Here is a 15,672-nt window from a genome sequence, read left to right on the forward strand (position 1 = left end):
GAAGAAACTCCTGAAGGAATCCCGGAAGAAGCTCCTGAAGGAATCCCGGAAGCATCTTCTGGGGAAATCCCAAAAGGAACTCTTGGAGGAATCCCAGAAGGAACTCCTTGAAGAATCTCACAAGTCCTGGATTAATCTTGGAAGGAACTTCTGGAGGAATCCCGGAAGAAGCTTTTGGAGCAGTCACGGAAGGAACAGTCCTGACGGAATCCCGGAAGGAACTCCTGGAGGAATCCCGGAAGGAACTCCTGGAGGAATCCCGGAAGGAACTCCTGGAGGAATCCCGGAAGGAACTTCTGGAGCAATTACGGAAGGAACTCCTGAAGGAATCCCGGAAGAAACTGCTGGAGGAATCCCGGAAGGATCTTCTGAAGAAGTCCCAGAAGGAACTTCTGGCAGAATCCCTGAAGGAACTTCTTGAGGAATCCCGGAATGAACATTTGGAGGGATCTCGGAAGGAACTCCTGGAGAAATCCTTAAAAGAACTCCTGCAGGAATCCCGGAAGGAACTCCTGGAGGAATCCCGCAAGAACTCCTGGAGGAATCCCGGAAGGAACTTCTGGAGCAATTACGGAAGGAACTTCTGAAGGAATACTGGAAGAAACTGCTGGAGGAATCCCGGAAAAAAGTTCTGGAGCAATCGCGGAGGGAACTCTTGGAACAATCCCGGAAGGATCCTCGGAAGGAATCCCAGAAGGAACTTCTGGATGAATGCTAGAAGGAACTCTTGTAAGAATCCCGGAAAGAACTACTGCAGAAATCCCGGAAGGATCTTCTGGAGAAATCCCAGAAGGATCATTTGGAGGAATCCCTTAAGGAACTCCTGGAGGAATCATGGAAGGAACTCCTGGAGGAATCACAGAAGAAACTCCTGGAAGAATCCTGGAAGGATCTCCTGGATAAATCCCAAAAGGAACTCCTGGAGGAATCCCGGAAAAAAAGTTCTGAAGCAATCGCAGAGAGAACTCCTGGAACAATCCCGGAAGGATCTTCTGAAGAAATCCCAGAAGGAACTTCTGGATGTATGCTGGAAGGAACTCCTGGTAGAATCCTGGAAGGATCTTCTGGTGGAATCCTGGCAAGAACTTCTAGAGGAATCCCAGAAGGAACTCCTGGAGGAATCCCGGAAGAATCTTCTGGAGAAATCCCAGAAGGATCATTTGGAGGGATCCCTTAAGGAACTCCTGGAAGATTCCCGGAGGGAACTCCTGGAGGAATCACAGAAGAAACTCCTGTACGAATTCCGGAAGAAACTCCTTGAGGAATCCCGGGAGGATTTTCAAAAGGAATCGCCAAAGGAACTCCTGCAAAGAATTTTTGGAGGAATCACGGAAATCTTGAAGGAATGCCGGCAGGAACTCCTGGAAGAATCCCGGAAGGAAGTTCTGGAGGATTTACTAGAGGAATCTCAGAAGGAATTTCTGGAGGAATCCTGGAATTCCAAGAAGAATCCCGGAAGGAATCCCTGGATAAAACTTATAAAGAAATCTTGGAGGAATCATAGAAGGAATTGATGGAGGAATACCAGAAAGAACCTGTGGTGGAATTCCAGAAATTCTAGTATTTACTAGAGGAGACCCGGAGGTATTCGAAAACATCTGCTTTGCTCATTATTGGAATTACTGCACACTTTCCAGTAAAAAAGTCGTCCAACCTTTAGATTTAATTGTGCATAATACCCGTTTTATTTTCAGAAAAATATTTTTCATATACATATTTTATTTTGGAGTTATGTAATTATTCAAAATTTCTTCGGCTTTGTCCAGCACCGTCTCCAGCTTTGTATTAACACGCATTTGTTGATCCAGAGCTTCAAGCTGCTTGGCCAGAACCAGTCGATGTAGTTGAGCTGTTGACAGATTTTCTTGCTCCGGACGGGACTTGACTGGCCTGGTTCCATTCTGAAATATTTAATTATTTGTTAAAAATTAATTAGTTAAGGCTCAAATAAACATCATTCAGTCATCAGCAATCATCAATTTTTCAAAAGCAGTTTTCTTGCTAGAAATCCAAAAACCCTCATTGAAAATTATTTCACTGTTATCCAGATGCTGAGTTGAGTACAGTGATAAATTTGCATTAAAATTAGATGTGATTTCAGCGAAAAAACTGCCTTTGATTTTCTGGTAGAGGATGATAATTTGTTTCCTCTTAAACTATTGTGCTTTTACCGTTTTGAGGCGTTTGATCTTCGGCGGAGGCGGAGTTAGCATGTCCTCGGCACTGGATAGGGCAGCAAGGGTTCGAGGTGAAGAGATGAGAGGCGTAGGAAGCTTCTTTGTTGTGGAAGTTGACGTAGCTGGATGCAGTTCTTCATCCGAAGCATTACTGTTGTGTTCATGAAGGACCTTTTTGTCAGCTCCAACTGAAATCCCGTCTGTAAATAGAAACTAAATGAGAAAAAATAAACCTTCACGTTTATGTATACTTACAGTTAACTTTCGTTACCGCTGGGTTGTCTTCAGCACCTAGGAGGTTGTACATTATTTGCTCTCCAGGATTCAAGGAGATTTTTTTGTTCCCAGTGGCCTTCTTGTCTGTTTTAGTCTTAATCCTGGATTTCATGTTATTGACCTTTTTGATGATTTGTTTTTCGGTCAAATCCAGTCCCTTCTCAACCAAAAAATGCATCGCAATCTCCTTGACTGCATCGGATTTTTTCTTTTTCATTTGGGGAGTCTGATTTTTGGTGAGCAAAACACTTCCCAGTCGGCTCACCGCAGTGACGAATTCCAAATCGCTTATGTTACTGGATTTTCCCGGAACATCATGGACCGTTTCGTCCGCCTCGTCCTCTTGAAGGGTCTGATGATCGTCGGCATCGGTTAAACCGATTTCCAGGGACCGAAGCACCTCAAAATTATCCTCCATCGCGAAACTGACGAAACTTTCACCACCGCGCAGATCAGAAGTCGCGAAAACAACAAACGATTTGTTTTGACAGATCTCTGCTACACACATGTAGTAAACTCTAAGTTCGAAAGTAGCATTTACTACATGTTCGAATTTTGGTTTATTCATACCAAACATGTAGTAAACACTGTGGACTTTACTTCTGAGTAGATACTACAAGTAGTAAAGTTCGCCACTTTTTATTCATACGACCCACTGCTCACTGTGCGCTAGAGTAGCAACATCAAGACCTACCTACAAGTAGTAAAGCCAAAACCTGTAGTAAACACTACTTTTAATCATACCAAATAAACTGTTTGTAGTATGTTCGAAAGTTGTAGTGTAGTAAAGTGTCTTTTATTCATACCAACATGTTCCACAAGTAGTATTTACTACCACAATTGTAGTAAACTTAAGATTACTACTTTTTATTCATACGACCCAACCGGGACCCCCCAGACCACAGTTTTTTTTGTCCATGCATTTTGAAAACCTTGCAGAAAGATTCTCGAACGTCAATGTTGGGAAATGATTATGACAAATGTGGGAAAGATAGGGTTACCCTACGTCTCCACTAGACAGAAATGTCTTGCCATTTTGCTGCCAGAAAGAGAAAACGTAACAGAAATGATCAACACCGCTGTTTTCCATGCAAACAGCGAGAGAACATTTCTGTCATGACACATCTGTCCAGCAAAATGGCAAGACATTTCTGTCTAGTGGAGACGTCGGGTTAGCAAATTTGTGGGCTTGAAGAACTATTGGAAAAGATTCAATAATGTAAGCACTAATTCGTGCGACTAAATATAAAGCATAGTAATTATTGTTTTCCCATACTGTTTCATTGCACTTCTAGGGTGGTATCAAAGCTGTCGTTTTCACCGATGCGTGGCAGGTTGTGGTGATGTTTATTTCCGTTGTGATTGTCGTCATTCTTGGCACGATCAGCATCGGCGATCCGGAGATCATTTGGCAACGAGCGGAGCTGGGTGGTAGAATCGACTTTTTCAAGTATGTACTTGCGGAAGGTGAATTGGTTCAATTTTGATAACTTACTTTACCATTCGTTTCTAGCATTAACGCATCGATGTACGAGAGACAAACTTTCTGGGGTGTCCTCATAGGAGGATTCTTCTACTGGACGTCGTTCAATTCGGTCAACCAAACCATGGTGCAGCGCTACATGTCATTGCCGAATTTGAAGAAAGCGAAATTGTAAGTCATTTTCAGTATTGATCATCCCCGACAGCTAATAAGCTACGATTTGATTTCCAGATCCATCGGTATGTTCACCATAGGAATGGGCGTTTTCGTATCCGTGTGTTGCTATGCTGGACTGCTGATCTATGCTCACTATTACCAGTGTGATCCCACGACTCTGGGGTTAGTCAAGACTGACGATCAGCTGTTTCCCCACTATGTAATGGAGATTGTTGGTCATCTGCAAGGAATACCCGGATTGTTCATCGCTGGCGTGTTTGGTGCTGCTCTTAGTTCCTTGTCTGTGGTGTTAAACTCTACCTCTGCTGTGTTATTGGAAGATATTCTTAAAGGATTGTTCCGTGTTAATCCTAGTCCTAGGGTAGCTAATATCTTTGTGAGAAGTTGCGTTGTAGTGCTTGGACTCGCAGCCATGGGCTGCCTATTTATTATAGAAAAATTAGGAGGAATCTTGAGCGTTGCCACGTCCCTATCAGCCATTGCTGCAGGAACAACCTGCGGGATATTTACTCTCGGAATGCTGGTGCCCTGGAGCAATTCCAAGGGAGCTCTGTCTGGTGGAATCGCCGGTGCACTCCTATCTGGTTGGGTATCGCTAGGAGCACAATATGCCAGCGCCAACGGTGCAATCGTACCGCACAAATTACCAGTATCGGTGGACGGATGTTCAGCTGATATGCTCAATAACGGCACATACATCGATCCTGTATATCCCGATGAATCTGATGTTTTCTTCCTGTACCGCTTGTCATATCATTGGATCACACCCATTGGTGTCATAACAGTTATGGTTATCGGAACGCTCGTATCTTTCCTGACTGAACCCAGAAATTTAAAGGATATTGATCCAGAACTGATTTCACCAGTCATTCATCGGTTCCTACCACAAGAATCATTCGGAAACTTTGGATCTGCTAGCAAGGATGTACCAGTGCATATTAGCGAAGACACTTCATACGGTGTGGAACGTCTGGTAAGTTCTCATTTGTGAAACACATATAATTCATCGATTATTAGTTACAAAATACTTTCACAGAGTGCCAAAAAGAAACGAGCTCCCTGAAGGAAGGATCTGCATCACCACCAAGAGACAGGATTCCAGTTACTTAATGCATTCGTCGTGTGCAGTAATGGACTTAATGAAATGAGTAGGGCTTCGTTACCCGATGGATGTCATCCGATCCAACCGTGTAATCTCCTGAAGATGATATTGCGATTTGCAATGGGATTTCGTGTGTGTATGTGCGCGTGTGGGATTGTGTGCTGCTCAGTTTGCAGGGAGCAAAAGGATTTCTCAGTTTTATTATGTATGTATATTGATGTAGGAGGGCGACGTTTCTCTGGAACGTGTACCGGACGGAGCTCGAAGGAAGTTTGAGCGCCATGCTGCAATTGTAGGTACAAATGTGCTAACATTTCTGTAACTGCCTGTGATACAATCAAAAGAATTGTTTAGTTTTTAGGTAGCGTATCATTGTAATTAATATATTAGAGAACTTTGAACGTATAACAAACTATTAGATTGAATAAATCTTTTTAAAGAAAGCATTATTAGTTATTCATTTATTTGTGCCGATTTATATATTTATAATGGTTGAGCAAGGGCTACAAATCTACAAATTGCTACTAGGGTGAGTGCAATTTTTAGAAAAAAAATATATAAAAAATATTGGCTGGTCATTGGCAGAGGAAGCTCTCAGTTAAAAACAGTGGAAGTGCCCATAAACCACTAAGCTGAGAAGTTTGTTTTTAGGACATTTTCAGTCCATGCGAAAGTTTGAATAAGTGTGAAAGTGTTCTTGGGAGCTTCTTGGAGATAAAATCAATTGGAGATATTTATATTTCAGTAGACAGTTGAAGAATCCATACGGTGGAAACTTTTCCAAAGATGCATAGGCGCCAACTTGTGACGTAGTTGGGGGGGGGGGGGGGCGAAGCTCTCCAAAATTGGACAAAATTCAACTTTTTTCAGCTCAATGCACTAGATTTCACGTAAATATGCTCAAACTAGGTGAACTGCGTCGAAATTTTCCGAATTTGATTGATTTTGAGAGGCCTCGCCCCCCCAACTACGTCACAAGTTGGCGCGTATGCAAAGATGTCACACCTGTTTCCAAAAATTCTACATATAGGGTGGAGCGGGGCAAGATGGGTCACTTAAGGACGGATCATCATAACTTTGTAAATACTAATCGTATTGGTTTGTATTCGTCCGCTACTCTTTAATACACTAGTTAGCTATGCTAAAAGTCGATAAAAAGATCATTAAATACAAAATATGATGTTAAACGAGCAGTATTAAAAAGTGATCGATTTTGCGCCGTGAAAAAAGTGCGGGGCAAGATGGGTCACCTTTTAAATAATTCACATTTTATCAACGAAAAACGTCAAAATATAAGATTTGTTTCGCATTCATATATGCTCTATATCCATACTGAGTAAACAAGAGCTACTAGTAAACATTTTATAAATTTATTTGGAATATAAAAAACTTTACGATTTGAGTGGTCCTAAGGCGACTTGAAAATCGATGTTTTCACTAAAAAATTATCATAATTTTATGTTTTAATTTTAAGCGTTCATTCTGCTTGATTGAAGTCATTTATGAGATAGTCTTCTAATAAAAAAATAAATAACTTTTGAATGCTCCAAAATTACGTTCAAAATTGAAGGTGACCCATCTTGCCCCGCAGCCGTTTATATGGAGATTATATGGAATGTATCGCATAAGAAAAATGGCTAAAATCCATTTTATTTTTTATTTCCAATGAGAGTGAATAATTTTTCAATCAATGCCCCAAACTTTTGTATATTCATGCTGGTCATCTAACAAAATTATCAACATAAACAAAACATGAGTAATGCGCCCAAAAATGGCACTGACTTATCTTGCCCCGCGACCCATCTTGCCCCGCCCCACCCTACACTTCCTTTAAAGATTCTAGCAGAATAGAGATAGCCACGGGCGTAGTCAGAGAGGACAGGGAAGGGCCTTGCCGCCACACTAGCCACTTACTCAATTTTGAACTCTACTCTAGAATACCGAGAACTATACGCGAAAATTCTCTCAAGAAGTAATAGTTCAGGGATTTGTTTATACTTTTTTTTTAAACCAACAATGAAATTTGCTGAGAATTTCTCTAAGAACTTTACTCAATTATGGTCATATAATTTAGTTAAAAAATAATTCAAGATATAATTCAAGTGACTGCAATGGTTTTAACTAGATTCTTCTTGTTAATACATAAATGATATCCACGGAATTAAAAGCCGTCAATGTATCATAGTTGCCGCTCGGGGGAATCAACAGCCGCTCTATGTCATAAAGCTTGTGTTTCGTTGTACGATACATCTTTATTTTCTATACCAAATAAATTCTTCTCGGATATAACCAATACCCGCACATATCGTGTTCAAAACTTTCAACGGTTATTATGTGGAGCGGACCTGGTATGGTGGTTAGAACACAAGACTATCACGCCGAGGACCTGGAATCGAATCCCACTCCCGACATACTCACAGAATGTGGGTTCTTCCTTCGGAAGGGAAGTAAAGCGTGGGTCCCGAGATGAACTAGCCTAGGGTTAAAAATCTCGTTAATACAGACAAAAGAAAATAAAAAAAAACGGTTATTATCACGCGTCGAAGTCGAATGCCGCGGTAAAACATCGAGCGGCCGCGGAACGTAGAAGTGGCTCAGGACTACGCGCAGCAGTTAGCAGTGGCCCTTGGCAGCTTGGCGCAGCGCAGCTACACTTGAAAATGGCTGGAGGTGGAGGGACATCCGATCCGCCATAGGTAGTACCTCAGCTGCTTCCTTTGGGAATTTAATCAGAAGTTCAGCAGGAGTTGTTTCAAAAAATCCTTCCGAAGTTTGTTGGAAAATTCAGGAGTTCCATCGGGGATTCCTCCAAAAGTTTCTACGAGAATTCCCCCAGGAGTTCCTCTGGGAATTCCTCTAGGAGTTCCTTACAAAAAGTCGGTCAGGAGTTTCTTCGAAAATTCCTTCCTTCTTCTCAGGAGTTGTTTTTGAATTCCTGCAGAAGTTTCTTCAAAACTTCTGAAGTTCCTGCGGGAACTCTTCCTGGAGTTCCTTTAGAAATTACTCCAGGAGTTCCATCGGAAATTTCCAGGAGTTTCTTCGAGAATTCTTTCATGAGTTTCTTCGGGATTTTTTTTGTTCCGGAGGTCCTTTGAAAATTTTCGTAAGATTTCTTTCGGGAGTTCCAGCAAGATTTTTTTTTCGTAAATTCCATCTGAAGTTGGAGCTGAAGTTTCTTCGGGAACTCCTGCAAAAGTGCCCACGCGAATTTCTTCAGAAATTCCTCCACGAGTTCTTTACAAAAAGTTGCTCAGGAGCTCCATCGAAAATTGTTTTCGAAGTTTCTCCGAGAACTCCTGCAGAAGTTCCTTTGAAAATTATGGAGTTCCTGCGGGAATTCCTCCAGGAGTTCCGTCGGAAATTTCTCTAGGGGTTACTTCGATAATTCACTAGAAGTTTCTTCGGGAATTCTTTCAGGACTTTCATCGGGAATTCGTTTAGTAGTTCTGTATCAATCAAACTAGTTTTTACGTTTTATTCGTGTATTTCAAAAATGGTTACAAAACAATGGCGTCTTTTGCGCCCGCGATCGCGAATACTTCTGTCCAAAGCTGGCGGAATTCAGGGTTGCCAACTTGTGTTGTCTCTTTTCTCCTAGGGATGCACCGTTCCTCAGGCCATTCAGCAAGCCTATAGCAGTGGGCGATTACGTTCCCTTACATTGCGCCCCCTGGTGTGACACTGGTTTGTCATCACGAATATCTCCTTCCAAATAAATCTTCTTCAGCTTGGTGCATGGTCGTCGGTATGTTCCCGAATGAGTTCGGACTTCTGCAACTCTAACTATGTTGTCATCGCCTGTCCAGCATCTCTTCACAACAGCTAGGGGCCACTTGCCACGTTCGTTGATCATATCCGACACATAGACGATATCACCTTCTCCTATCTCTCCAACGGATTGACACCACTTTTGTCTTGGAAGCAGAGTCGGCATATACTCTTTAACCCAACGCCTCCAAAAATTGTCGATCAATTTTTGCGCCTTCCTCCACTGTTTTCCCCAGTCAAGATCACCCTGGTTGAAAACCCCTGGTGACTGGACATTGCTTGATGCCCCAATCAAAAAATGATTTGGGGTGAGGGCTTCACAATCATTGATATCAGAAGACACATAGGTTAATGGGCGACTGTTGACGAGGTGTTCGGCTTCAATTAGTAGTGTTTCCAGCACTTCTTGCCTCGGTGCTCGCTCTTTCAACGTTACTCGTAGCGATGTTCTGATGCTTCTAATCACCCTTTCCCATGAACCACCCATGTGGCTCGCCGCTGGCGGATTAAACACCCACTGTATGCCTTTTTCCATCACTTCTCGTTCGACATCTCCGAAGCTCAACTGATTCAACGCGTCTTTCAATTCTCTATCAGCACCCCGTAGATTGGTACCATTATCAGAATAGATGTAATCAGGTTTTCTACGTCGCGCCATCATTCGTCGGATTGACATGACACACGAATCTGTTGTCAAAGAGTGAGCCATCTCAACGTGGACGGCTCGTGTCGTCATGCAGATGAAGACTACTCCATACCTCTTTTCTCTGCGTCGTCCAACCCTAACTTCGAAGGGCCCGAAAAAGTCCATGCCGGTGTGTGTAAATGGATGCTTATACATTTCCACACGACATTCCGGGAGCTGCCCCATGATTGGTATGATCTGTTTGGGCTTCGTAACACGACAATACTGGCATCCGAAGATGATTTTCCGCAACAAACTTCGAAGGCCAATTATCCAGTAGGTTTGCCTGATTTCATTCAACACAAGTTCACGTCCATGATGATGAGCCCGTTGATGATAGCTTTGAACTAGTAGAGATACAAATCTCCCTGATGCTCCAAGTATGATTGGATTCTTCACAGCTGGGTCCACATTTGCTTTGTTCAGCCTTCCTCCGACACGTATTATCCCGTCGCAGTCCAAAAAAGGTGCTAACGTTTTCAGCTTAGCTTCAGCTTTCAACTCGCCATGGTTCATCAAAACAGCGTACTCTTCAGGAAACTGATCCTTTTGCACAGTTTTCACCCATAGCATATTCGCTTCCTGTTCGTCACGTGGTTGAATTTTTCCGTTACTCATCTTGCCTCTGCACATATCGATGAATTTGCGTACAAATGCTGTCGAACGAATCAATCTTCTCCACTGACTAAACCGGTTAACATCAGGCAGCCCTGCATCACATTCGAGCATAGTGTTCACTGCTAATGTTTCTACACAGCATTCATCTTCAGCTTCTTCGGATGTATCCTCGTTTCCAGCCACCGTTGACCAATCTGTGACATTGTGCTTCAACATATCCGGTCCGGTGAACCACCTTCCAGTCGTAGACATGTCCAGTTCTTCCGTATCTCTTGTCCCTTCGTCAGCTACGTTATCCAGTGTGGAGACATAATGCCAATCGTCCGGGGATGATTGCTCCAATATTTCCCCTACTTTATTAGCAACGAATGTCTTCAACGCCTTCTTTGTTTTCAGCCAACATAAAACCGTGCGACTGTCAGTGCAGAAAACAATACTGTGTATGTCTATTTCCATCTCTTTTTTGACCATTAAGGACAGTCGATATCCCAGCAACGCAGCTTGCAACTCCAATTTAGGGACTGACATGAAGCGTACGGGAGCAACCCTTCCTCTCGAAGCAACAAACGAAACATCCACCTGCTCACCTTTGACGACTCTCAAGTACGCCACTGCAGCCATTGCCATAGTACTGGCGTCGCAAAACACGTGAAGTTCTGTCCTGTCGCTGGTTCGGAGATTGCTGTTGTAACAACGAGGGACGCGAACATTTGTTATTGCAGAAAGATTGCTCAACCATTTCGACCACTTCTTCCTAGCACCATCCTCCAGCTGGTCATCCCATCCAATTCCACTGCGCCAAATCTGTTGTAGTAGGATCCTTCCTCCGATTGTCATTGGAGTGGCAAATCCAAGTGGGTCAAAAATTGACATTACTACAGACAAAACTTCGCGTTTCGTTGGTACGCGTTTGCCTGAGAGTATAGCTGAATCAATTTTGCAGAAATTGGTCGAGAAAGTGAAACAATCCTTTTCGCTATCCCATAGCTGCCCAAGAACTCGCTGTATTCCATCACTAATATCCGAACTGCACGTTTCTGCTTTCAGGTGAGGTGGGATGCTGTCCAACACTTCTTCAGAACTACATCGAAAATTGCGAATCTCGAATCCACCAGCCTTGTGGACTTGGATGACATCCTGGATAAGCTCTGCAGCCTTGAATACGTCGTCCTCACTTCCCAAAAAATCATCGACATAATGATCGTGCACGATTGCATTGCTGGCTTCAGGATACTCATCAGCATGAAGTTGTGCATTATGATTTTTTATATAGTGAGCAATAAACGGGGACGAATTCGCTCCAAAAATCATAGCTTTCATCCGATAAGTTTGTACGGGGTCTCTGGGACTGCTGCGATAAACGAAACACTGTGACCAGCTGTCTGCTTCAGAAATCCAGATCCGGTTGAACATTTCTTTGACGTCCCCAACAAATCCAATTTTTCCACAGCGAAACCGTAGAAGTACTCCTTGCAACGATTTGAGTAGATCCGGTCCGGTGATGAGCATGTCGTTCAGACAAATACCATTTGACTTCGCTGCTGCATCAAACACAATTCGGATTTTGCCCGGCTTCATCACGTTTTCAACTGGGAAATGTGGCAGATACCAGATGTTATCCCTTGGCAACTCGAGCTCTGCATCTGAAACAGCAACGGCGTATTTCTTGTCCAGATAATCTTGCATAATGTCTGCATATTTGCCAGCAATTCCCATCTTCGCAATTTTTCGCTCTGTACACTTCAAACGAGACAATGCCATCTTTTTGCTTTCTGGGAAAGGAGTAGAGGACTTATACGGTAGATTCACAACGAATTGCCCATCCACGAAACGTGTAGATTGTTCCATGATCGCCAACGCGCGCCTGTCATCCTCCGAACGCTGTCGATCCGGTTTGCTGATCACAACTCCCATGTTTTCAAGCAAAATGTATGACGTCACCAGATCGTGGAGATTTTCTTCAGCTTCACAGCACAAATTCACGGTGCCAGGATAATCCCCACCAGTACTCACCATCATTGGGCCATGGACTACCCATCCCAAGGAACACTTCGAAATGGCTGGGGCAGTGGCTTCAGATTGATAGACTTCCGTCGTTTTGATAACGTTGATGTGAGGTTGTCCAATCAGCAGCAAAGGTGATTCTCCATTCAAGCACTTCAAATCAGCTTTATTCACATACGGATAACGCGACACCAGCTCTGGAACGTTTACTCTCTGACCAACCAAATTTAGTTTCCGGACTGTCCTAACTCCTGCCAGGTTGTAGAAAGGTTTTTCCGCTAGATTCTCGCCTACTTCAATTTGGACGTCTTCTGAATTTTCATCCACTTGCATCATACCGCTCATCAAGGTGAAACAAAGCCGTTTATTGCTGCCAGATATTCCCAGGATTTTGGCAACACCAGCATCCAGGATCGTCAAGTTTGATCCCTCGTCGATCAGAGCAGGAATCTCAATTACACCTTTGGGGCCACGGACCTTCACTGTTAGTATCTTCAACAGCGCTTGAGGAAGGATGCGATGATCGTACTTCATCACGTTGACGCTGGGATTGTTCTGCGGTACAGATAGAGGTGCTGTTGCTTCTCCCTTATGCAACAGGGCATGGTGGTATCGGCTGCATCCTTCAACTGGACATTGTTGCCGCCTGTCGCAACGTCCGCTATGCGTTCGCAAGCAACAAAAGCATAACTTCGATTCAATCGCTATTTGAAATCTTCGCTTCGGTTCAGCGGACTTGAACACCTCACATATCGTCACGTCATGAACATCTTTATGGCAGACTCCACACCTTTTCAGTTCACCTTTTCGAGTTTCGCTCCTTATGTTCGATTGACCATGCTGGATTGGTGCGTCGAAAAATCCACCGGCTGCCAAGGTGCAATTGATAGACGAAGCGTATTTTGAAGTTTGCTCTACCCACGCCGCAAAATCCAGTACAGTTGGATCATCAATACCGCGCTCCGTAATATGTCGACCCCACATCATAATTTGGTATTGTGGCAGCTTTTGTAGAAGCAATCCCAAAAGCTCCGGATTGTAGACATGTTGTTTCAAACTTTTAACTCCAGCGGCCAGGTTACGAACAACACCGTCAAATTCAATGAATGTTGACCAGTCAGACACCGCCGGAAGGTACTTGATTTCGTTGATCAAAGCTCGAAGCAGCAGTTCTGGTCTTCCGAAGCGTAGTTCAAGTGCCTTTATGATTTCCTCGCCGTCGACAGACGTCATAAGCATGTGCTGAACAGCTTCACGGGCCTTTCCTACAAGACATTTATTCAGTCGTACTACGTTTTCGATTCCGGAATACTCTCCCGCTTCTGTAGACAAACGGTACTGGTTGATGAACAACTGCCATTCACGAACATTTCCATCGAAGGTCGGCAGATTGTTGTTTCCAGTAGATCTTGCAAGCATTCGTTGCATCGATTTCGTAATTTGCAGCATTTCGGTGTTGACGTCTCCGAGTTGTATTCCACGATCTTGCTGTAGAAAGCCATGGCTGTAGGACGCTGTTCCAGACGTGCTCGGTGAATTCAGCACAGCTGATCTCTCTTGCATGCTCTGCTCCAATAGTGACGAAGAATTTGTGTTACGCTGCTGAACGGTCGAATCCTTACCTTTCACCTCAGAGGATGCAGATTGCAGGTTTTGTACCCACCGTTGAACACGATCAAGAGGATCTGCCACTTGAACTTGCCAACATGGTTCTAACTCGCGCTGCTCTACCAGCTCTTCGTTCAGTTCTGCTTCCGCGATTTTCAGCTCTAGTTCAGCTTTAAGCAGCTTCCGCTGTCTCTCTCTTCTTTGTACTGCCTCTTGCTCTTCCAGTTCCGCCAATTTCCTTTCCGCTTCCAATCTTGCTTTCATCACAGTCACTTGAACGCTTTTAGAAGAGGCAACACTTCTCGCAATCGAGTTTTCCTTCTGATTTTTGTTCACTTGTCCTACCGGTCGCTGAGATTGTACAGAAAATCCATATTCCGTAGTTTGTGCCAACAATGACATTGGCGGTGGCGTCAGCGTACGCGCCGGTACATTTTCCGCAACATTGCCGGCTTCATTGGCCATCGTAAACAGTCGCTCCATGATGGCTACAGCAACCGTTTGCCGCGAACAAGCAGCCTCCCCGATTTGAACATCCAAAATCTCACACGTCGTCTTCACACATTCTGGTTCTGCATTTTCGATTATTTGCAACCTAACCTCGAACTGAGGAGATTGTCGTTCGAAATCAAAGCTTCCGAACCGCAGCACTCTTCTCCGTATCCAATTGAGGGTCGTGTCTTCGCAAAACAAAATCCTATGCAGAAGAACCAGATCGACAGGTCTTGCGGCATCAATCCTGTCTGCCACAACTCCGCCGTCAGCAAAAACCTTCATTTTTCAGCCTTGCGTATGAACTGTAATCCAATTCGCATTTATTCGTCGTCGAAGGACCATTTATGTATCAATCAAACTAGTTTTTACGTTTTATTCGTGTATTTCAAAAATGGTTACAAAACAATGGCGTCTTTTGCGCCCGCGATCGCGAATACTTCTGTCCAAAGCTGGCGGAATTCAGGGTTGCCAACTTGTGTTGTCTCTTCTCTCCTAGGGATGCACCGTTCCTCAGGCCATTCAGCAAGCCTATAGCAGTGGGCGATTACGTTCCCTTACAAGTTCCTTAGCGAATTCCATCAGGAATTGAGTGGAACGCTGATGGAAGAGTGAACGGTCGTCGGTCGTCAGTGACAAGCAGGGCGCGGAGGCTGAAACATGCCGCATTTCGTCTTTACCGCGTTTTCGTAATTTTCTTTGTGTTTTCGTTCGTACTTGAGTGGAACGCTGATGGAAGAGTGAACGGTCGTCGGTCGTCAGAGCACTTTGTGTAAACGGTCGACGATGGCTCGGTGGCAAGAGACCACATTGCCCGCATCGTGGTGCTCGTGTTCGTCGTTATTACGAGTTCGGAAATGCTAGTATCCAAAAGATTGTTTTTCAGTGCGTCGGTTATTCTCGCTTATGTATTTTTTTCGGATTCTTCGATGGACGATCGGAGAATCAGCGAGTGGTGTGAACGAGTGCACATTTAATGTAGTTGGACCGTTTGCATGCTGAGACCAAAGCCAAACATAGAAAACCAGCTGGTCAGGATTACCCGGTGAGTTCGTTCCTTATTATTACTTTTTATATTTGAACATGACATATATGGGGATTTCGGAGGGGTAGCCTAAGGAAGTTAAATGAACTGGTTTCCGGGCAAATGTTCGTGGGGTGGCCAGACTTTGTCACGAGATAACAATTATCATGTTGTTTTCCGAAGGTCTCCAGTGAATTTAGCTTACCCTGCTACAACAAACCATCAGGTAGATCATTCCGTTCCGGTATGACTCTGCAG

The 15,672-nt window shown here is 43.8% G+C and overlaps 3 protein-coding genes across 5 annotated transcripts in view; 1 reads left to right on the plus strand and 2 right to left on the minus strand.

Moving 5' to 3' along the window:
* The window catches only part of LOC109421663 (sodium-coupled monocarboxylate transporter 1), a 62,410-nt gene extending 56,756 nt beyond the window's left edge, over positions 1-5,654 (plus strand). For all 3 annotated transcript variants that reach the window (XM_062849737.1, XM_062849736.1, XM_062849735.1), the window contains exons 6-9: positions 3,749-3,903; positions 3,967-4,107; positions 4,168-5,086; positions 5,150-5,654. In XM_062849737.1, coding sequence (XP_062705721.1) covers positions 3,749-3,903; positions 3,967-4,107; positions 4,168-5,086; positions 5,150-5,176 — 1,242 coding nt within the window. In that variant the 3' untranslated portion in view covers positions 5,177-5,654. The remainder of the gene's footprint in view (positions 1-3,748; positions 3,904-3,966; positions 4,108-4,167; positions 5,087-5,149) is intronic.
* Positions 300-3,662, minus strand: LOC134288932 (uncharacterized). Its single transcript, XM_062854864.1, has 3 exons — positions 2,433-3,662; positions 2,172-2,377; positions 300-1,901 (listed from the first exon to the last, which is right to left on the minus strand). Exons 1-3 carry the CDS (start codon positions 3,028-3,030, stop codon positions 1,719-1,721), a joined length of 987 nt encoding a protein of 328 aa, XP_062710848.1. The 5' UTR covers positions 3,031-3,662; the 3' UTR covers positions 300-1,718.
* Positions 5,655-8,861: 3,207 nt separating the features above from the next.
* LOC134286050 (uncharacterized) lies at positions 8,862-14,675 on the minus strand. The gene has a single exon (XM_062847615.1). It carries the CDS (start codon positions 14,673-14,675, stop codon positions 8,862-8,864), a length of 5,814 nt encoding a protein of 1,937 aa, XP_062703599.1.
* Between the last annotated feature and the right edge of the window lie 997 nt (positions 14,676-15,672).

The sequence above is a fragment of the Aedes albopictus genome, chromosome 2, assembly GCF_035046485.1.
Source record: "Aedes albopictus strain Foshan chromosome 2, AalbF5, whole genome shotgun sequence".
Classification (NCBI taxonomy): Eukaryota; Metazoa; Arthropoda; class Insecta; order Diptera; family Culicidae; genus Aedes; species Aedes albopictus.